The following is a 24274-nucleotide window of genomic DNA, read 5'->3' on the forward strand; positions in this document are numbered from 1 at the left end:
GGATAGAAAGTAGGTCTGAAAGGTGGGTAGGATTTTGAGGTTCATGGAACGCTTCTGATTGCGTCCAGTGGGTGGGTGTGCTCGGATATTGGGCCTGAGGAGGATGCAATTATGAATGGGGCTGATCAGGGATTTAGGGGACAATAAAGATTCAGTGTTGGAGCCTGGTACTAAGAGCAAAGGTTTGGGGCGCAGAGATTCAGTTCCATGAGTTAGGCCATACACAGAAAGCTAGAGACAAAAAATTCACACATTAACCAGAAACCTAAATCAAACTCCAAAATATCTATAAGGTGTTTAGTTAAAAAGAAGTGATTAAGCAAAATTTGGATTTAAAGGAGAACTCACAATGCAAAAACTTAATAGGAAGTCAAGAATTACTACGGCTTCAGTATGTAAGCTACAACATATTGAGATAAATTACTAAGGAGGGGTAATTTTGTAGGATTCAAACTTGCCACACATGCATTCTAAAATAAATATGCCTCTGTCTGGTATGTCAGACAGGAGGTGGATGTTGCAAACTTCTTGTTAGCCTTCATCTGAAAACCTCTTGTTTTTTGACAGAACTGAACCAATATTACAAACTATCTGTGGTTTGAAGGCAGGAAATTTGCGATCTCCTCCACAGAGCCAAAGCAGGAGAGGAGCCTTAACATAGGAGGTGAATGGAGTTCTATAAAAGATTATGGAGAGATAACATAGAAGGTTGAGGGAGATAACTTAAAGCCAACTGTTTGTTTTGAATAACAGAAGCAATCCTCTTAACGACTGCAGGTTAGACACCCTAAGCTGAATTCCAATGGATGGTCTTTGCCTTGCTCATGACATTTGATAATTACGTCATAGTCTTGTATAAGCAATAGGACTCCAACCTGTAAAGCTTAAAGAGCTAAGTGTCATGACTGCTAATTACAGGCCTTGAGAAAAAGAACATTGAACTGCAACAATGAGGATAGGGTGTAAGTTGTAAACTCCAAATGTTTTCTGCATTATTGATGCGGTCCTGATAATTGAGGTGGAAATCAATAGTTTGTTCTCCATATTTCTTTCCTGTTTCTTTCCTATCCCTAAATTTATTTTATTGCCTATGTTCTTTTTCAAGTCATTTCTTTTCAGAATCAGAATCAGATTTAATATCATTAGCATGTGTCATGAAATTTGTTAACTTAGCAGCAGCAGTACAATGTAATACATGATAAAATGGTGGGGTGGGAAGGGAAGATAAATAAATAACAGTCTGTGTATATATATATATATATATATATATATATGTATGTATATGTATGTGTGTATGTATATGTATTATATACAAAAGATAAATTGAAAAATAGAGCAAAACAGAAATAATAAAAATGAGCTAAAGTTCATGGGTTTAATGTCCATTTAGGAATCGGATAACAGAGGGGAAGAAACTGTTCCTGAATCACTAAGTGTGTGCATTCAGGCTTCTGTACCTTTTTCCTGATGATAATAATGAGAAGAGGGTATGTCCTGGGTGATGGGAGTCCTTAATGATGGGCACCGCCTTTCTGAGACAGTGCTCCTTGAAAATGTCTTGGATACTACGGAAACTAATACCGAAGAATGAGCTGACTGATTTTACAATTTTCTGTAGCTTTTGATCCTATGCAGTGCCATCCTCCCCCATACCAGAGAGTGATGCAGCCTGTCCAAATCTTTTCCATAGTATATCTGTTGAAGTTTTTGAGTCTCTTAAGTAACAAGTCAAATCTTCTCAAACTCCCAATGAAATATAGCCACTGTCTTGCCTTCGTTATAACTGCATTGATATGTTGGGACCAGAGATCCTCAGAGATCTTGACACCCAAGAACTTGAAGCTGCTCACTCTCTCCATTTCTGATCCCTCTATGAGGATTGATTCATGATCCCTCATCCTACCTTTTCTGAAGTTCACCATCACCTCTGTGGTCTTACTGATGTCGAGATCAAAGTTGTTGCTACACCACTCAACTAGTTGGTATATCTTGCTCCTATATGTCCTCTCATCTCCATCTGAGATTCTCCAAACAATGGTTGTATCATCAGCACATTTATAGATGGCATTTGAGCTATACCTAACCATACAGTCATGGGTGTAGAGAGAGTAGACAGTGAGCTGAGCACATATCCCTGAGGTGTGCCAGTGTTGATTTCAGTGAGGAGGATAAGTTATCACCAATCTGCACAGATTGTTGACTTCTGGTTAAGAAGTCAAGGATCCAATTGCAGAGGGAGGTACAGAGGCCCAGGTTCCATAGTTTATCAATCAGGATTGTAGGAATAATGGTGTTAAACACTATAATCAACCATCAGCATCCTGACAGAGGTGTTTGTATTATCCGGGTGATCTAAGGCCATGTGAAGAGCCATTGAGATTGCGTCTGCTGTAGACCCATTGTGGTGATTGGCCAACTGCAGCCTGTCCAGCAATTTTCCTTTTATATTGCCCTCTAGAGAAGCTGAAACCTACATTTTAACTCCTCACAGCCATGAGGTGGCTGAATCAACCTCAGTCTCCATATAAAACTAGTTGCCTAAATTATCCTTTATTGACAAAATGAAATTAAGTGCTGATGGCACAGGCACTTTTCCTCCTATAAGAAAATCTATTGTATCGATAAAGAATATTAACATTTTAATGTTTACTTAATAATTCATTCTGATACCCTAATAATAAATTTTATTTAAAGTTGAGATCATTGAGAACACCAGTAAAAACAGTAAATGTTGCTTTATGAATGTTGTGAAGTAACAGAAATAACAAAATTCTGTTATCCCCAGGAAGAAAATTGAGTTATTCTGATTTCTGTTTTTTTTAATTTGAAAATTAGGCAAGTCATACAAGGAGGTTAGATTGTGAACTACATGGGGCAACCAAAATACGAATGAGTGCATTGCTGAGGATGGTAATCTAACCTTAAACAACATTCCCTCCGCCTAAAATTACTGGACATTTTCTCACTACAAAATCCATGTTATTTTAACAGTTTCTTTGTTCTTTAACTCCAATTACTTGACTCTGTCATTTTCATTCCAGGAGTCTTAAAATAGATGTATCCCATCAGTTCATTGACCTGAAACATTTGTCCTGTTTTCCTCTTCATGGATGCTACCTGACTGCCTGAGAATGTCTAGAATTTCCGGTTTTAGTTGGTATTACCTTACTACATTCAATCATAATGTGTTTATCATTTACTCTAAAACCATCACTAACAACCCTAGTTTTGCAAGCATCAAAGATTAAGGCTTGCACTATATGGAAAGTTTACATACAGTATGTTTCTGGTAACTGATATAACAATGATAATACACATTTTGCTGTGGATCTCTCTTCTCAAGTGCTAACCAATACATTTTTGCACAGCTTCATGGTGTGGAGGTGTGGTCTCAAAGGAGCGGTGGTCTCAACAAAGATAATTAGGATATGTACAGACTAAACACATTAAAGGCAGACTGACAAAACTGGGCTTTGAACTCTGAAGCTTCTATGACTAATTTTTCCTGTGTGAGTTTCTTGTGCTTGGGAATCCTACGTACTGACAGTGATTTGAATGCCTGAATTGGGAAAGCTTTCAGTTAAAAGATGTTGCAGGAGATAGAAAGAAAACCAAATACAGTTTGAACTACTTCAAATTAGCCCATCTTTGTCTGAATTACTGTATATAAATGAATAAAAATACAACATAATTGTGAAGTGATTATATTCATTCAATGTGTTAGTGCAATAGTTTTCAGTTGATTGGGACATATCAGGACTTGTACATTTTGGCCCAATTAAATGGTTGGCCCAATAAGCCAAACTTTCATGGAAATAGTTAGAATGTGTATAAAAGACTAAGTATCACTTTACTGAGTAACAACTTATGTACTTAAAAGAAATGCAGAACAAATTAGAACACTAACAATGCTATTATAGCACTATAAAACTATAGTTCGTAATAGTTATCGATGGCAGAATTCATCTAGTATACATTTTTTTATTGATAGACTGTAAATAAACAGAATCAGTGCTAATTGCAGTACTTTTAAATTCTTTGTAGTTGCTAACTTGTTGAAGTAGTAAAATCGATGCATTTTCACTCCCAGCTGTTTCTGGCTTCTCCAAGCCTGAAAGCTTGAAACCGCAGTGAGCAAAACAGTTCTGAAAGGTCTTACTGCTTATTTCCCACCAACTATCAGAGACAAAAGTCACTGCTTCATGAACATAAACACACACGACTGATGCTGTTTCAAAGCTGTTCACTCTAAGCATGATGCAGTAGTCAACAGCCACACAAGTGCGACTGACACCAGTTACAAACTTTGGCAACAGTCTCCTATCCCTAGTAAGTAGTATAGGGTCCTAAATAAATGAGGGGAATCCTCGCTATTTTCTGAATTCATTTTTGTTCTGGAAGAATTTTCCCAAATAAGTGACAGCCCTGATTAGCCAATGGCCCAATTAACTAGAATCCACTGTATTCGTATTTTTATGTGTAAATACAATGCATTGTCCCAGTGTTTTTTGTACCTTTTGCCTGGTACGAAAGAAATTTAAGCATTCTTTTGTAGCTATTCCTCATCCAATATGTAGCATGAGTTGTGCAAGACTCTTCCAATTTATTTTTTCAGGTAGACTTTCTACAGTAGCAGAAAATTTATTTTGAATGCCGTACTTCAGGACCCTCATTAGGCAGATTCCTCAGATGTAAATCGTATCAAACTAGAACATCCTGCATATCCAACAAGAGTACTTGTTTCCAGTTATGAGTCATAAAGTAATGCAGCATGGAAACAGACCCTTTGGCCCAACGTGTCCATGACAATCATAGTGCCCATCAAGCTAATCCCCTTTGCCCCTCTAAACTACTCCTATCCATATACTTAATTAGGTTATTGTACCTTCCTCACAGGTAATTTTTAAATCTTTAACCTCTCTTCTTAAAGCAATGTCTTTTAATTTTTAGTTCCCCTTCTCTGGGAAAAAGAGTGCACCTACACACCTCATAATTTTATACACTTTGATAAGGTCAATGTTCAATCTTCCACATCCAAGGAATAAAGTCCTAGCCTACCCAATCTCTCTATAATTCAGGCCCTTGATTCCTGACAGCATGCTCTGCACTCTTTCCCATTTAATGTGTCCATGAGACCATAAGACGAAGGAGTAGAATTAGGCCATTCAGCCCATCAAGTTTTCTCCACCATTTCATCATGGCTTATCCATTTCCTTCTCAACCCCATTCTCCTGCCTTCTCCCTGTAACCTTTCACACCCAGACTAATCAAGAATCTACCAACCTCCAACTTAAAAGCATCCAATGACCTGGCCTCCACAGCTGCCTGTAGCAATGAATTTCAAAGATGCATTACCCTCTGGCTGAAGAAGTAACTCCCCATCTCTGTTCTAAATAGACGTCCCTCTATAAGTCTGTGTCATATGGCCCTAGACTCCCCCACCACAGGAAACATCCTCTCCACATCCACTCTACGTAGGTCTTTCAACATTCAATAGGTTTCAAAGAGATCCTCTCCCCCAATCTTCTAAATTCCAGCGACTAAAGGCTCATAGCCATCAATTGTTCCTCTTACAATAAGCCTTTCATTCCCGGAAGCATTCTTGTGAACCTCCCATGAACCCTCTCCTACGTTAGCTCATCCTTTCTTAAATGAATATCAGAATACTCCAAGTGATGACTCACCACTTCCTTATAAAGCATCAGCATTACATCCTTGTTTTTATATTTTAGTCCTCTCAAAATGAATGCAAACATTACATTTGCCTTCCTCACCACAGACTCAACCAGAAAATTAATCTTAAGGGAATCATGTATGAGGACTCCCAAGTCCCTTTGCACCTTTGATTTTTGAATTCTTGCCCTGTTTAGAAAATAGTCTATGCTTTTATTTCTTCTACTAAAGTGCATTACCATACTGTACCTGACACTGTATTCCATTTGCCACTTTTTTGCCCATTCTATTAATCTGTCCACATCTTTCTGGAGCCTCCCTGCTTCTTCAACACTACCTGCCCCTCCACCTAACTGTGTATCGTCTGCAAACTTGGTCACAAAGCCAACAATTCCATCATCCAAATTATTGGCATACAATGTAAAAAGAAGTGGTCCCAACATTGACCCCTGCAGAACATTACCAGTTACCAGCAGCCAATTAGAAAAAGCTCCATTTATTTCTACTCTCTGCCCTGTCCATTAATATACATTCTAGTATCTTTTCTGTAATACCATTGGCTCTTATTTTATTAAGCAGCCTCAGGAGTGGCACCTTGTCAAAGGACTTCTGAAAATTCAAGAAGCAACATCGACCAGCTCTCCTTTGTCTACCCTGCCTGTTATTCCCTCAAAGATTTGTCAGGCAAGACTTTGGCCTATTTTAACATGTGCCTACACGTACCCTGAAACCTCTTCCTTAATAATGGATTCCAACATCTTTCCAACCACTGAAGTCAGGCTAACTGGCATATAATTTCCTTTATCCTGAATCCCTCTCTTTTTACACAACATCCACCAATTCTCCTTTGTCTATCCTGCTTGTTTTTCCCTCAAAGAATTCTAACAGATTTGTCAGGCAAGATTTTTCCTTAGGGAAACCATGTTGACTTTGGCCTATTTTATCATGTACCTCCAAGTACCCTGAAACCACATACTTAACAATCAGCTCCAACACCTTCCCAACCACTGAGATCAGGCAAAATAGCCTGTAATTTATTTTCATTCTGCCTTCCTCCCTTCTTGAAGAATGGAGTGACATTTGCAATTTTCCAGTCATACAGAACCATTACAGAATCTAGTGCTTCTTGAAAGATCATATTAATGCCTTCACAATCTCTTCCGCTGCCTCTTTCAGAACTCTGGGGTGTTCCAGGTAACCTCTTTATCCTCAGACCCTTTGGGTTCCCAAGCACCTTTTCCCTTTTAATAGCAACTACACTAACTTTTGCCCCCTGACGCTCCTGAGCTCTGAAATACTGCTTCTTATCTTCCACAGTGAAGAATGATGCAAAATACTTATTCAGTTCATCCACCATCTCTTTGTCCTCCATCATCAGCTCTCCAGTGTGACTTTCTAGTGGTCCAAAATCTACTCTAACCTCTCGTTTATTCTTTACACATCTGAACCAGCTTTTGGTATCCTCTTTGATATTGTTGGCTAGCTGACCTTCATATTTCATCATTGTGGGAAAGTTATTAGATAGGGTAAATGCAAGCAGGCTTTTTCCACTGACGTTGGGTGGAACTACAACCAGACGTCATGGATTAAGAGTGAAAGGTGGGAAGTTTAAGGGTAACATAAGGGAGATTTCTTCACTCTGAGGGTCATGAGAGTGTGGAATGGGCTGCCAACAGAAGCAGTCCGTGCAAGCTCAATTTCAATGTTTAAGAGAAGTTTGGACAGGTACATGGGTAGAAGGGATATGGAGGGCTATGGTCCCGGTGCAGGTTAATGGGAGTAGGCAGTTTAAATGGTTTCAGCATGGACTAGATGAGCTGATGGGTCTGTTTCTGTGCTGTACTTCTCTATGATTCTATCTTTTCCCCTCTTGTGGCTTTTTGGTTGCCTTCTGTTGGTTTTTGAGTTTTTTCACAATCCTATAACATCCCTCTAATTTTTGCTCTAATACATGCTCCCTCTTTTGCTTTAATGTTGGTTTTGACTTCCCTTGTCAGCTATGGTTGCATCAACTTGCCTTTAGAATACTTCTTCTTTGGGATGTATCTGTCCTGCAAGATCCAGTTTGCTCACAGAAACTCTGGCCATTGATGTTCTGCTGTCATCTCTTCCAATCAACTTTGGCCAACTCCTCTCTCATGCCTCTGTAATTCCCTTTATTCCATGATAGTACTGTTATATCTGATTTTACCTTCTCCCTTTCAAATTGCAGGGTGAATTCTATCATATTATGACCACTGCATTCTAAGGGTTCCTTTACCTTAAGCTGTCTAATCAAATCTGGTCCATTACACATCACCCAGTGCACAAAAGCTGATCCCCTAATGGTCTCAGTCACAAGCTGATCTAAAAAGCCATCTGGTAGGCATTCTACAAATTCTTTCTCTTGGGATCCAGCGCCAATCTGATTTTCGGAATCTACTTGCATATTGAATTCCCCCATGACAGTCGTAATATTGTCCTTTTGACATGCCTTTTCTGTCTCCCATTGTAATTTATAGCTAACATCCTGGCTACTCCCATCAGGGTCTTTTTACCCTTGCAGTTTCTTAACTCTACCCACAAAGATTCTATATCTTCTGAACCTGTGTCACCTCTTTCTAAGGGTTTGATTTCATTTTTATTCCAACACAGCCACAACACCACCTCTGCCTACCTGCCTATCCTTTCGATACACTGAGTATCCTTGGAAATTAAGTTCCCAACTATAAAATTCTATAATTGGGAAACCAGAACTATACAAAATACACCAAGTGTAATTTCACTAAGGTCCTGTACAACCATACAATTGTAGCATAACATTCCATCTTCTATAGTCAGTGCCCTGATTGATGAGGGCCAGCATGCCAAATCCAGTTTCCACCATTATGACCAGCAGTAAGACTGCTTTCAGTGTTACTGTACTCTTAGATCCCTCTGTTCCACAGTACTCCCCAGGCTACAACCATTCACTGTGGAATTCTTAACCTGGTCTGACTTCCCAAAATACAACTCTTTGCACTCAGCCAAATTGATAACCACATGGCAATCATTGGCTGATCAAGGTGGCCCCTGTAATTTTTAATAATGGAGATCAATTCTTGATAAAGCTGATCTGGCCCATTGTAAAGAGTAGGTGAAGCTCTTTAGCATTGGTTGTGGATCTCTCTTGGAAAGGGTACTCCACAGACTTGAAAGACATCAGAAATTCACTGCAAACCATCTCAACTGTCTTTACTGTAAAGTGGCTAAAAAAAATAATGTTTGTGACTTCTTGTAAGAAAGAAAACAAGGGCCTGTCTCTGAAATTCATAAACTAAGCTGCTTTTTCCACCTTAATTGATATTCTGAATGGGCTAACCAGGTATTCGACTGACTCAAATAAACAGTGTTAATTGACAAATTAAAGGGCCAAATAGAAGTATGAATTGCTGTTTAACATTGGAGCATCCTTACTCTGGATTTAATTCTCAAATATTTTCTGTGTTTAATGTTTTCTTTCTAGTCCTATTCATGTTTAATAATTTGAGAATGGATCAGCTAACCATAGAACATTACAGCACAGAAACAGGCCTTTTGGCCCTTCTTGGCTGTGCCAAACCATTTTTCTGCCCAGTCCCACTGACCTGCACCTGGACCATATCCCTCCATACACCTCTCATCCATGTACCTGTCCAAGTCGTTCCGAAATGTTAAAAGTGTGCCCGCATTTACCTCTTCATCTGGCAGCTCATTCCACACTCCCACCACTCTCTGTGTGCCACCACTCTCTGTGTGAAGAAGCCCCTCCCCTAATGTTCCCTTTAAACTTTTCCCCCTTCACCCCTAACCCATGTCCTCTGGTTTTTTTCTCCCCTACCCTCAATGGAAAAAGCCTGTTTGCATTCACTCTATCAATACCCATCATAATTTTATATACCTCTATCAAATCTCCCCTCATTCTTCTACACCCCAGGGAATAAAGTCGTAACCTATTCAACCTTTCTCTGTAATTCAGTTTCTCAAGTCCCGGCAACATCCTTGTAAACCTTCTCTGCACTCTTTCAACCTTATTAATATCCTTCCTGTAATTCGGTGACCAAACCTGCACATAATACTCCAAACTTGGCTTCACCAATGTCTTATACAACCTCGCCATAACATTCCAACTCTTATACTCCATACTTTGATTTATGAAGGCCAATGTACCAAAAGCTCTCTTTACGACTCTATCTACCTGTGACACCACTTTTAGGGAATTATGTATTTGTATTCCCAGATCCCTCTGTTCTACTGCACTCCTCAGTGTCCTACCATTTACCTTTTATGTTCTACCTTGGTTTGTCCTTCCAAGGTGCAATACCTCACACATGTCTGCATCAAACTCGATCTGCCATTTGTCAGCCCATTTTTCCAGCTGGTCCAAATCCCTCTGCAAGCTTTGAAAACCTTCCTCACTGTCCACTACACCTCTAATCTTTGTATCATCAGCAAATTTGCTGATCCAATTTACCACATTATCATCCAGATCATTGATATAGACAACAAGTAACAATGGGCCCAGCACTGATCCCTGTGGCACACCGCTAGTCACAGGCCTCCACTCAGAGAAGCAATCCTCCACTACTGTTCTCTGGCTTCTCCTATTGAGCCAATGTCTAATCCAATTTACTACCTCACTATGTATACCTAGCGACTGAATCTTCCTAACTAACCTCCCATGAGGAACCTTGTCAAAGGCCTTACTGAAGTCCATATAGACAACATCCACTGCCTTCCCTTCATTCACTTTCCTGGTAACCTCCTCGAAAAACTCTAATAGATTGACCTACCACGCACAAAGCCATGTTGACTCTCCCTAATAAGTCCCTGTCTATCCAAATACTTGTAGATCCTATCTCTTGGTACTCCTTCCAATAATTTACCTACTACTGACATCAAATTTACTGGCCTATAATTTCCCGGATTACTTTTAGAGCCTTTTTTAAACAACAGAACAACATGAGCTATCCTCCAATCCTCTGGCACCTGACCCGTGGATACCGACATTTTAAGTATATCTGCCAGGGCCCCTACAATTTCAACACTAGTCTCCCTCAAGGTCCAAGGGAATACTCTGTCAGGTCCTGGGGATTTATCTGTTCTGATTTGCCTCAAGACAGCAAGCATCTCCTCCTCTTTAATCTGTATAGGTTCCATGACTTCACTACTTGTTTTCCTTATTTCCATAGACTCCTTGTGAGTTTCCTTAGTAAATACAGACACAAAAAACCTATTTAAGATCTCCCACATTTCTTTTGGTTCCATACATAGCCAACCACTCTGATCTTCCAGAGGACCAATTTTATCATTTACCATCCTTTTGCTCTTAATATACCTGTAGAAGCTCTTAGGATTATCCTTCATCTTCACTGCCAAAGCAACCTCATGTCTTCTTTTAGCCCTCCTGATTTCTTTCTTAAGTATTCTGTTGGACATTTTATACTCCTCAAGCACCTTATTTGCTCCTCGTTGCCTATGCCTGTCATATATCTCTTTCTCCTCTTCTTTATCAGATTTCCAATATCCCTCAAAAACCAAGGTTCCTTCCTTATTCTTATTCACTTCACCTTTAATTCTGACAGGAACATACAAACTGCACTCTCAAAATTTCTCCTTTGAAGGCCTCCAACTTACCACATCCTTGCCAGAGAACAACCTGTCCAAATCCACGCTTTTTAGATCCTTTCTCATTCCTTCAAATTTGGCCTTTTTCCAGTTTTGTACCTCAACCCGAGGACCAGATCTATCTTGATCCATGACCAAGTTGAAACTAATGGTGTTATGATCACTAGACACAAAGTGTTCCCCTACACACAGTTCCGTCACCTGTCCTAACTCGTTTCCTAATAGGAGATCTAATATTGCATCGTCTCTAGTTGGCACCTCTATATATTGATTTAGAAAACTTTCCTGAACACATTTTACAAACTCTAACCCGTCTAGACCTTTAGCAGTATGGGAGTCCCAATCAATATGTGGAAAATTAAAATCCCCTACTATCACAACTTTATGTTTCCTACAGTTGTCTGCTATCTCTCTGCAGATTTTCTCCTCCAATTCTCGCTGACTATTGGGTGGTCTACAATACAACCCCATTAATGTAGTCATACCTTTCCTGTTTCTCAGCTCCACCCATATGGCCTTGGCAGACAAGCCCTCTAATCTGTCCTGCCTGAACACTGCTGTAACATTTTTCCTGACTAGCAATGCCACCTCCACCCTTCATCCCTCTGCCTCTATCACATCTGAAACATCGGAAACCTGGAGCATTAAGCTGCCAGTCCTGCCCCTCCTGTAGCCAAGTTTCACTAATGGCTATAATGTCATAATTCCATGTGTCAATCCATGCCCTCAGCTCGTCTGCCTTTCCCACAATACTCCTCGCATTGAAATAGACACACCTCAGAAGATTATTACCACCACACACAACCCATCTATTTCTGACTTTGCATGAACTTTTAACATTTATTTTCACCCCCGCTCCACTATCTGCTCTGGCACTCTGGTTCCCGTCCCCTGCAAATCTAGTTGAAGCCCTCCCCAATAGCACTAGCAAACCTCTCTGCAAGGATATTGGTCCCCCTGTAGTTCAGGTGTAACCCGTCTCTCTTGTGCAGGTCCCACCTGTCCCAGAAGAGGTCCCAATGATCCTGAAATCTGAAACCTTGCCCCCTACACCAGTTCCTCAGCCACGTGTTCATACACTTAACATTCTGTCTCGGCCATCTTGGATTTGGTTAGTAACATGTTTATCACTGATTTTTTATCCAGTGTTTGTCTCATGGTTTAATTCTTTGCCTGGACAGTTCTAGACATCAGGTCTGTACTCAGCTGCATTAGCTTTCAAGCTCATCTGGGCCATTGTTGGGTTAAATTGAAAGTTCTCTTTTTTCTCTCTCTTTTCTTAGGCGCTGCCACTGAAGTTGAGCCAGGAGACAGCTGGTGAGTTTGATTTCTTTTGAGCCTCACAGTCTGAGCACATTTCCTTAGATACAATAATATTTAATGGATTTTGCATGTGACAATAAAAGTGCAGCCATTTCACTGCAGGTTTGTGCTGGGTGGTATTGAGACAATTCATTGTACCAATTTTCTACTCAGTTGTAAAGACTTCAAAAGCAGAAATGTTGTTTTCTGTTAGACTATGGTTATAAAGACTATAAGGCTCTAGACAATTCTAGGTTTGGCTTTCTTTTTCATGTTTACCTAAGTTGCCATTTTGGTGGAAATGATTGTAATTAATTGTTGAATTGCAGCACATTGAATTTATTTGTTTATTTTTAAGATAGAAGTGTCTTACTTTGACACTTCATAGTTCATAAAAGAAGGTACTGGCATGGTCCTAATTTACAGAATGAATACTGCAATTTATAGAAAATACTTCTGTGTTTTAAATGATCCAAAGTCTAGAATAATTTCCAGCCTGACAGAATCAGGACAGGATTTTTTTTTGTGCCATTTTAACCGAGTTAAACTGGTGGATTTTTTTTTTTCGTTTGCTTTTGGAAGACAAAAATTATTTCAGTGTTTCCTGTGCTCCTTCAGTATATATATCCTGGTACTACATATGCAGAACAGCTTTCAGGGACCTTTTGCACAGATTCTGTGTTGTATGTTTACCTTATGATCTCACATAGTAAATACATTAATAGGAAGAGAACAAAGTACATCCAGTAGTTTAACTTGCCTGTTGTATTTGGTAACATTATTGACTACACAAAACTTAGCTGCTTTACACTTATTTGCACTCCATTTATCTAAAATCACTGCCTTCAGAGGCAGGGCTGAAACGTAACAATGGCATTGCTGCCAAAGGAACAGATCAACACACTTAAAGGTAAATTTGCTCCCTAGCTGGAGGAGCAAAGTGCCAGAGGTGATGACATGTGCTGCTGGTAATTCCATGTATAGTATTTCTGGCTTTGGATAGATTGACCTATGCAGGCAAGCAGTCTTATTTTATTTAGTTGTCCAATGTAGGCAATCTCTTAACCATTATGAGCTTTACATAAGTTCAACCTCCGGCATTTGCAATATATTTTGTGTGTATATTATAAAAAATATATTTTTCTAACTTTCAAGTTTGAGCAGTGGCACCCTATTTCCGCTTGAAGAAATTCAGCAGTGAATTATACTGTATGATTCATTTCTATTATGGGAATTAATAAGTCATGTTTCAGTAAAGAGGTTGTTGTGGACAATCTGATCATGATCATGATCTTGAGAAACAGATATGATTGATTCTGCACAAGAGTGAACGAACACTTTAAGATTCAGATTTAAACTCGAGCTTAGACTGATTAAGCAGATTAGATTCCCTGTCTGCTTGCAAAGCAATGTTATATGAAAGGAATTTCGGTTCTCTCAATCTATTTCTTCCCTTTCAGACCAACTCAGTTATTGCACTGTGTTTTGGACCCATGGTGATAAGTTAATTGACAATTTCATTCAGAAAGGCCATAGGAATACTGTAAAAGATTGAAAATAGAAGTCTCATACTAACACAGATAGTTTGATTTTCAGGGGTTGATTGGAGTAGAGGCATTTCTGCACCCAATGGGCTACGCCATTCCTGGGAGTGTGCAATACTTACAATCAATGCCCTAAAGGGCTGGAGTTTCATTTACTCAATCTCACCTTAATGAGGCCACTGTCAGTCAGAGTTCACCATGGATATTGCGTCCTAGATACTCAACCCTGGGCAGTGCAATATGGAGAACAAGCTGTTGCCCAAGTAGCAAGCTCCTCTTCTCCACGCATCTGATGAACCCAAAGGAACGGCAGAGACCGATACAGTTTGGAACCAGCCACATTGTAAGAGTTGCCAGTCAACATTGAACTCAATGAGAGACTGCCTTAGGGGCTGCAGCTCTGAATTTTTCCCTTGGAGTTTACTCCCGAAGCCTTCTCCATGAGTGGATATAGCTGTAAGACAGCGGAGGTTTGAGATCAGAGTTTTCCTTCTTCTAGATGAGCTGCCAACCACAGCTAACAAGCCCCGCCTGCCCAAAATGAACACAAAACTTAAATACCATAAACATAAAGGAACCTTGTGCATGTTCAAGGTATCCTTATGCCTAGTATCGATGAAGTTATCTCCTGTCTCAGTCTTCATATAGCATTGTACACTCTAGGAACTCCTATAACTACTTTTATCAGGCTACTTCTCCAATCCCACTACTGGCTGCTGGCAGTCATCCTGGCGAATTTCTCCAGGATTTTTCTCTGGCATTGTGTCTGTACGAACGCTGGAAATAGTCAAATGAGATACAAATGGAAAAGCACTTTTAACACATATCTCTTAATTAACACCAGAGCTATGCTGGGCACTATCAACTCAGTTACGCTTTCAGCATTCAGTATTGTTATGGGGAGTAGTGGGCCTCACAGTGTGAATACCTCTGGAAATTTGACATAATCAAATCCAGTTTTCTCCTCAATAATGGCTAGTGGTTTAATAGTAGTAGTTTTGTTTTATTTTATTTTAATACTTCTGGAAAGGCCTGCATTTAAGGCCTGATTGCCCCCAAGAAGGCAAAGGTGAACCCGCTGCAGCCGTATTGTAGAAAGTACTCCTCCAGTGCCACGGGCAGAAAGTTCCACAGTTTAGATCCAGCAGCAATGAAAACCAATATTAAATCAGGTTGGTGTGAAACCTGCAAGTGTTCCTGTGCACCTGCTACCCTTGATATTCTTGGCATTCAGGACATGGGTGTGGGAGGCACTATTGCAGCAGTTTGGGCAAATATTGTTAGCGCTTTTTGTGGATGGCACACACTGCAGGTAGCATTCATTGATGGGCTGGATGCCTTTGGACAACTCAGGATGTTCTCTGTGTGTTAAAGCTCAGACACAGAGGATGGGGAATGAGAATAACAGAATACATTGAACTCACATTGTTCCTTCCCAGTATTTGAATATATTCTGGAGGAACTCTGCAAGTTAGGTAGCAGTTATGGAGGGGAATAAACAGTCAATGTTTTGGGCTGAGACTTCATCAGGACTCATAGATTCTGCCTGACTTGTTGAGCTGCTCCAGAATTTTCTGTATATTGTTCAAATTTTCTAGTATCTGCAGAATATCTTGTATTTGTATTTGATTAGTCAGTTTTTCATTGAAGTTTGAATATGGGACACACAAAAACATGATGCCAGATGATCAAATAGAATAGAATTTGTGAGGAAGAAAATCCTCTAGTACTTTTCACAACTATTTTTTTAAATTTTAACCTTTCAGCAAGCAAGTGCAGTATGTTGAGGGTTTGAGTCTGTTTAAACAACTAAGCATTTTATAACATCTCCAATGCTCTCAAGTTTTAAACAACTCACAACAAAACTGAAGAAACTTACTGTTGTAATAGTCAATATTCTGCTGTTTGTTCCATCTGCTATATCACAATTAAGTGAAAGAAAAATGACACAGCTTTGCATATTACCCTTTTCTCATTACTACCATCAGCAAGGAGGTACAGGAGCTTCTGTAGCATATACCAGTGATTCTGATTCTGAAGACACACACCCATTGTTTTAGGAAAACTATCAGATACCTGAATGTCACTTTTTACATCATTTATCTATTTTTAAATATTTCTAATTGTAACTTAGAGTAAACTTTTATATATTGTACTGCTGCTTCAAAACTACAAATTTCACAACGTATGTCAGTGATAATATGTTGTGGCACGGTAGCATAGTGGTTAGCATCACATTATTACAGCGCCAGTGCCCCAGGTTCAATTCCACTGTTGTCTGTAAGGAATGTCTCCATTCATCCCATGACTGTGTGGGGATTCCACCAGATGCTCAGTTTCTTCCCACATTCCAAAGACATATAGGTTAATTGGTCACATGGGTGTACTTCGGCAACCTGGGCTCACTGGGCCAGAAGGGCCTGTTATCGTGTTGCATCTCTAAATAATCTAGATAAATAAATCTAATTCTGAATTCATTGCCTATTTACAGTTTCTAATAAATTACTTGCAACCAAATAACGATACAATTCACAGTGCTGAGTTACAATCCACCATAGGCCAAGAGGGTTATTAGTCACAGTGACCTCCTGCTGCTTCTCAGCCCAGCATCTCACATGGCAAAACCTGCAATTTGAATCTAATGTACCAAGTGATGAGTGAAGCAAATCGCCACAGATTATTTTAACTTATCCCATTGTGGATGGCAGACATTCAGAAGAATTTCAGCACTTCAATAGCTAACTTCCCAGTCAGTCCAAATGCCCTCCCGTGCAAACATTCCCAAACAGTTCAGGTTACTCAGCTGTCACTCCAGCTCTGAATAAAGGTTTACAATTAACTAATCATAATCATTAAGTTGTTTAGAAACATTGACATTTGATAGTTGAAAGAAGGCAACCTGGTAACTTTAGAACTTAGGGTTTACTACCTCTCCAAGGTGGCCCTTTTTCAGTACCAGCATTGCCAGAGGTGTTCACTTCTCTGGGAATTAGGTAAGTTTTAGTATTGTGGTAAGGTTTTGGATTTTTTTTTGTAATTTGTATTCAAACTTTCTTTCTCTAAAGCAAAGTAAATTTGTAAAAATGTTTTATAAACCATTGATGTATTAGTTGAAATGCGTATACATATGCACTGGACATTGGGTGGATCCCCACTTCAGTTGCTGTCTGCCTGGACGCACTTGGGCCAGATGTGGAAGGCTGATCAAATTGATCCTGAAACACCATGTTGGTCTTCCTGACTAAAAAAGAAATTTTTTTCATCTTAAAATAGGCAGGAGGAAATTTAGGACTTATTTAGTACTAAGGATAGTGAATTTTTTGAATTTTCTAGCCAGAGGGTTGTAGAAGTTTAGTCCAAATGTTTAACTGAGTGAATGCTTTGCTTAGCCAATAGTGATGCTGAGGAATGTAGCAGAAAGTTTTATGACTGTGATGGGATAAGCGGGGATACTTGTGAACAAAACAAAGCCACATTTTGTGATAATGTTACATTGAGGCAGCTTGTGGTGGAGGGAAAGGAGGGTATCAAGGATAAACCTTCAGCAGATTATGGCATGAATTCAGGAACCAGTCAACTACATTGGTACCCAGGTGGACTGTTGTGTATCTAATATTTCAGTCTTTTGAGTAATATTGTAAATATATTGTTTGATTAAGCATTCTTTGTTGTTTACATAATTCATTCTAGGTTATATGTAAAGGTACATGATTGGCAGACATCATCACACCACCACGTCAAATGTACACACCTCACCACAGTAAAAACAAAGAATTCGCCTTTTTCCTGGTCTTCTGTGTTTTTCTTCCAATTAGTTTTGGAGTTACAAAACATAACAGTGGCAATGAGTAAGTTTCTAAATGAACCTGAGATGACTACCTATCTGTTGAAGTGCAGCAAGACATCCGTCTTGGGAAAGGGTGCAACACATCTTTTTTATTTCGCAAGGAGTGAAAAATGGTCAAGTTAAAAAAGAAGTCAGAAACTGGACAAAATTCATGAGTTCATAAACAGTGAGTACCACATAATAATAAGTAAAAAGCAGTAATGGCTGGCTACATCAGAAAAATATGGATGTCAATTGCACAAGAAATAACTGAATTTTATATGCTGAGCATATTGAACAGTATTTTGAAGCAAATCAAATAGCCAATGAGAAACAAGTTCCAGTTTTGCTAAGTGCAATAGATGGAAGATCATACAATTGCTTAGAAGTTTGACTTCTCCAACCAAACCAGCTGAAATGAGCTTTGCTAATGTTGTGAATGGAATGCGGGAATGTTTCGAGCTGAAACCATTGTTGGCTCCACAATGCATCAGCTTCAATTTATTTGATTATCTGAGAAATAATACATTTTGTGGAATCTTACAAGAAAGCATTCAAATACAGTTCCTAACTGAAGCACAACTCACATTTAATAGAGCAATTGAAATCACTGTATCAATGGAAACTGCAGACAAAGACACAATTGGTTTGTAGTCAGGAATGAAAGTGAGCGTGAACAAAATTGCAAGTCTAAGCATAAACCTTTCTGGCTGAACAAATTGCGCTATTATTGTGGCAGAGGCTTACGTACACTAGACCACTGCAAATTTAAAGGCAAAATTTGCAAAAAAAAAACGCAACAAAGTAGGTCACATACAAAGAGCATGTCAGGCAGACAAAAATAAATTCATTGCACAGGGAAGAGAAAAAGATGAAAAGTCAAGCTGCAGTTTCATAAAGAGCATTAGTCTCCATGCTGTTGATGAAAACTCTGATAATGATGAGAGTGATACAGGACTGGGTAGCCTTGGTATTTATAATGTGAAAAGTATCAATAGACATGCAATATGGCTTACACCAGGAGTGAATGGCAAATTAATTAAAATGGAATCAGACACTGGCTTGGCTGTTTCAGTCATTCCACAAAATGAGTTTGAACAAATTTTCAAACATACTGAACTGAATTCTGCTGGTATCCAGATAAGAACTTACACTGAAGAAAAGATAACTTCAGTAGAAACAATATTTACAACATTGAAATGCAAACACCAACAAACCACATTGGGCTTGTATGGGGTAAAAACAGGAGGGTCAGTTTGAATGGAACATCCTACAAAAAGTAGTGGAAATGGCCCAGTCCATCATGGATAAAGCCCTCATCTACTCGAAATGCTGTTGTATGAAAGCAGCATCCATCATCAAGGACACCCATCATCCAGGTCTTACCCTCTCCATGCTGCTGCCATCAGGAATGTTCAAAGATCAAAATAAATTTATTATCAATGTTGATTTATTGAATGTTACCATATACAACTCTGAGATTCATTTTCTTCTGGGCATATTCAATGAATCCAATAGCCATTATAGAATCAGTGAAAGTCTGCACAACAGGGTTGACAAGCAGCATGCAAAAGACAACAAACTAAGCAAATACAAAAATAATAATAATTATTATAATAAGTACGCAGTAAATATCAAGAATATGAGATGAAGAGTCTTTGAAAGTGAGTCCACAGGTTATGGCAACAATTCAGTGATGGGGGACTGAAATTGAGTGAAGTTATTCCTTCTGATTCAAGAGCTTGATGATTGAGGGGTAATAACTGTTCCTGAACCTGATGGTGTGAGTCCTGAGGCTCCTGTACCTTCATCCTGATGGCATCAGCAAGAAGGGGGCACGACCCAGGTGGTGGGGGTCTCTGATGATGCATGTTGCTTTTCTGCAACAGCATATACATGCTCAATAGTGGGAGGGCTTTACGTGTGTTGGACAGGGCCATATCCATTAATTTTGGTAGGATTTTCTATTCAAAAGCATTGGTGTTTCCATACCAGGCGCTCTAGTAAAGTTACTGGCCCTCTCCACCTCCAATCCCCCAATGAGAAATGGCTCAAATCTCAGCTTCCTTCTCCTGAAGTCAATTATTATCTCCTTGGTTGTGCTGACATTGAGTAAGATGTTGCAGTTGTACCACCACTCTGCCAGATTTTTAATCTTCCTCTTATATGCTATTCATCAGCATCTTTGATTCGGCCAAGCAGTGAGGTCATCAGCAAACTTAACTATGGTATTGTGGCTGTGCTTAGTTCCACAGTCATAAGTGTGAAGTGTGTAGAGCAGGGGCTAAGAACACAACCTTGTTTTGCACCTGTGCTGATGGAGATTGTGTAGGAAATGTTATTACCAATCCGGACTGACTGGGGTTTGCAAGTGAGGAAATTGAGAATCAATTTACACAAGGACGCATTGAGGTCAAGGCCTTGAAGCTTACTGATTAGTTTTGAGGGGATGGTAGTACTGAATGCTGAACTGTAGTCAACAAAGAGCATCCTGACTTATGCATCTTTGCTATCCGGAAATTTCCAGGGTTGAGTGAGGAGCTAATGAAATGGCTTCCACTGTGGAATAGTTGTGCTGGTAGGCAAATTGGAGTGGATCTATGTTGCTTATCAGGCAAGAGTTAATATGTTTCTTTACCAACCTCTCAAAATACTTGATCACTGTGGGTGTAAGTGCGACTGGATGATAGTCATTGAGGCAGGTTACCACAATCTCCATAGGCATTGGTATAATTTAAGCCTGCTTGAAGCAGGTGGGTACCTCAGAGGTAAAGCATATCAGTGAACAATCCAACCTGTTGATCACCACAGGTCCTTAGCACTCAACCAGGTACCCTATCTGGACCAGATGCTTTTCGTGGGTTCATCCTCCTGAAGGATGTTCTCCAAGATACAGGAGCCTCAGGCCCCACACAACCAGGTTCAGGAACAGTTATTTCCCTTCAACCATTAGGCTGTTGAGCCAGAGGGCATAACTCTACTCTCCATCACTGAATTGTTCCCACAACCGATAGACTCACTTTCAAGGACTTTTTATCTCATGTTCTCAATATTTATTGTTTATTCATGTTTTATTATTATTATTATTTCTTTTTTTACTTTTGTATTTGCACCGTCTGTTGTCTATTGCACATTGATGTTTGTCCATCCTGTTGGGTGCGGTCTTACACTGATTCCATTTTGTTTCTTGGTTTTACTGTGTATGCCCACAGGAAAATGAACCTCAGGGTTGTATATTGCGACATATATGTACTTCAATAATAAATTTTCTGATGACTTTGACTTTGATCTCTCCTGGGCGCGATATGTTGTTGTAATCACCAAGAAGGCACGCCAGTGTGGCTCTTCTTCATTTGGAGTTTGGTCAGTTTTGGCATATCACCAAAGACACTTGCAAATTTCTGAATTGTGACTGGTGATTTCAAAGCCTGGTGTGGAGGCTCCAGTGCACAGGGTCGCAAGAGGCTGAGGAGGGTTGCAGACTCAACTAGCTCCCTCGCGGACTCCACCTTCCCCACTATTGAGGACATCTTCACGAGGCAGAGCCTCAAGAAGATGGCCCCCAGTATTAAGGACCCTCTTCATCTGGGACATGTCCTCTTCTTGCTGCTACTCTTAGATATGAGGTACAGAAGCTTGAAGACCGAGATTTAGTGATTCAGGAACAGCTTCTTCCCCTCTCTTACCAGATTTCTGAATGGTCCATGAACCCATGAACACCATCTCATTATTCTCTCTTTTTGAACTATTTATTTCTTTTGATGGTGATTTTAATGTTGTTGCACTGTACTGAGGTCCAAAGCATCCAATTTAGCATCATATAAGGTGGTAATAATCAACCTAATTTTGATTCTGATCCTGATCCTGATGTTTGGCATTGCCAGGTTAGCAAGGGAAAGAACTTTATGGATAATTAAAGAATAGAACATTTCCTAAAATACAAAGTAATACTTATACCACGCAGGTGTTTGAAATATCATTACGAGCTAATTGTATAGAAAGGAAAATAATATCATTGTGGTCTATGCACAATAGGATCATTTATTACACAGTGTGTAACTGAGAGTGTATGGCATTATGTAAAAATGTGAATGACTTCTTTCTTCCCTATTAGTATAAATCATCCATGCTGATACTGAAAGGAAACAGGATTAATGGAACTCACGCTACATAATTACATTTATGTAATCTCCCTAGTGTCTAATGGATACTTGCTCACAATCAGAATGTGAAAATTGCAGAAACTGCACAAGCTTTCTTTGCATCCTAAAAACTTAACTCACAACTGTATATTAAAACCAAGAAATATTACCAAAATAAATAAGCTTCCTCGAATTATATTCAGGCAGTTGGTATGTACATTATTTTACCTTAATCTGAATGATTGCTGGAGATGACAATGGTGACTAGAACTGAATGCTAATCAAAGAAGGTGTTGGAATGCTGATGTACTGGAGTTAAGCTGATGAGGTTGCAAGCGGCTGCTAAATGATGCTGCATTGCAGTAGAGAGTAGTCCTTGGATGTCCTTGCCAATCTTTGTGAATGTGGTGAAAAACTAACTGCTGTGATTGTCAATAGTTCTGGAATACAGCAATACATGGCATCTTAAAATATCATGAGATTATTTTGCTCCTTTAAAAACAATGTATTAAGTAGATGAAAAGGAACTAAAAAACAAGGCAGTAAGGAACTATTGTCCAAAGTCAGGTTTCAATCAATACTGATAGGTGTAGGAGATTACAAATGTTACACATTTTACTAAATTTTATTAGCAAGCAAGCTGTAATAAGTACTGATGGTGGATTAAAAAAAAGTTGGACACCAACAATCAGTAGGCTCTCTTTGTTACCAATAGATAATGATTATCTGCTAGCCTAAAAACATGACACATGTACGAGGTGATGAAAACTTGAGATGAGAAATTGTCACGTCATGAAATAATTTCCATTTGGAGCTAAAAACAATAAATAGAAAATGAAAGTCATAACATAACCCTCAATGAGGAATCAAGATCCTTTTGCTGTATTGTAACAAATATATTAATAGATTGTAAATTCCTGATAATGTAACCATTATTTCAGTATAAAAATTAAATGTTAGCTTAACCAGTTATGCACAGTTACAATTCTACTTCTGATTATTTGAAGAACAGGTGAATTCTAAAGCTGACTGCAGTCATACTTCACACAGGCATCAGTCATTTCTTCACTTCTCTGCTTGTTTTGGTCATCAGTAAACAAGATGTGTATTGTTCTAGCTTTAATTTCAGCTTTTCTATGAATTTTAAGGACTCCTGTGTTGGACAGCTGATCTGTGAACGGTTTCTAAAATAAGAATGCTTATGTTTGGAAATTGATCATAATTAGTGATTGATCTGATAAATTGAGCTTTGGCCAACGACCAATACAGATATTGGAAATTAGGGAGGAGGGGATTTTACCCAAGTCTGCTGCCTCAGTAGAAAAAGGCAGCAGTGGATCATGGCAGCACAATTAAGCTTTGAACAGCCACCAATCCACATTTGGGTATGATCAGTGAGAGGAAATTCAAGGAAGGCAGGGGAAAGCATAGCAGCTACCATCTGAGTGGAAAGAATCAGAGAGGTGATTTTGAGTCTTCAGCTCTTCAGCAAAGAGAGGGTTCAGTCAGAGAAATCAAAGAAAAGAAAAGCCCCGGTTAGATTTTTTTCCCTTCTCTTCTTTCTATCTACTCAGTTAGGACACTAGAGATGCCAGGCAGGATAGTTGAATGCTCCTCCTGCGGGATGCAGGAAGGCAAGAGGAATTTCAGTGTCCCTGACAGCTACAACCGCGTGAAATGCATTTAGCTGCAGCTTCTAACATTCCGCATTAAGGAATTGGAGCTGGAACTGGATAAACTCTGGAATGCTTGTCTGTGGCATTCTGACAATACTTGGAATTGTAACCAACAATATCCAATCCAGAACAATTGGCCTTGTGGATATACTTACCCTGTTTTGTTTGCTGTCACTTCTAGTTCATGTTGAATATTTGTATAATTAGTTCATTCAAAATACCCACGTTTTCCATTTACATTTTTCTACTTTCAACTGGCTGTTTACCCCTGCCTCATTTCTATACAGCCTAACTGCTGTCAGAGTCTCTCCATGATTCACACATTGTTTAGGTGCTAGGTACTTCCACACTGTCAAATTACTCTTACAGACCATTTCCAGAATCCCCACTACTCCGCACTTCCCACCCCCAATTGCCACCAACTTTTCATACTGATGGAATTACCCAGTTATTGCCCTGCAGAACAGCATTATTTCCAAAGACTGC

General features: G+C 39.3%; 1 protein-coding gene across 5 annotated transcripts in view; it reads left to right on the forward strand.

Annotated features, from left to right (window-relative positions):
• Positions 1–24274, forward strand: part of LOC132391196 (stAR-related lipid transfer protein 13-like) — a 414973-nt gene that overhangs the window by 168982 nt on the left and 221717 nt on the right. For all 5 annotated transcript variants that reach the window (XM_059964081.1, XM_059964085.1, XM_059964080.1 and 2 more), the window contains one exon: positions 12582–12615. In XM_059964081.1, the coding sequence (XP_059820064.1) occupies positions 12582–12615 (34 nt within the window). The remainder of the gene's footprint in view (positions 1–12581; positions 12616–24274) is intronic.

The sequence above is a fragment of the Hypanus sabinus genome, chromosome 3, assembly GCF_030144855.1.
Source record: "Hypanus sabinus isolate sHypSab1 chromosome 3, sHypSab1.hap1, whole genome shotgun sequence".
In the NCBI taxonomy this organism is placed as follows: Eukaryota; Metazoa; Chordata; class Chondrichthyes; order Myliobatiformes; family Dasyatidae; genus Hypanus; species Hypanus sabinus.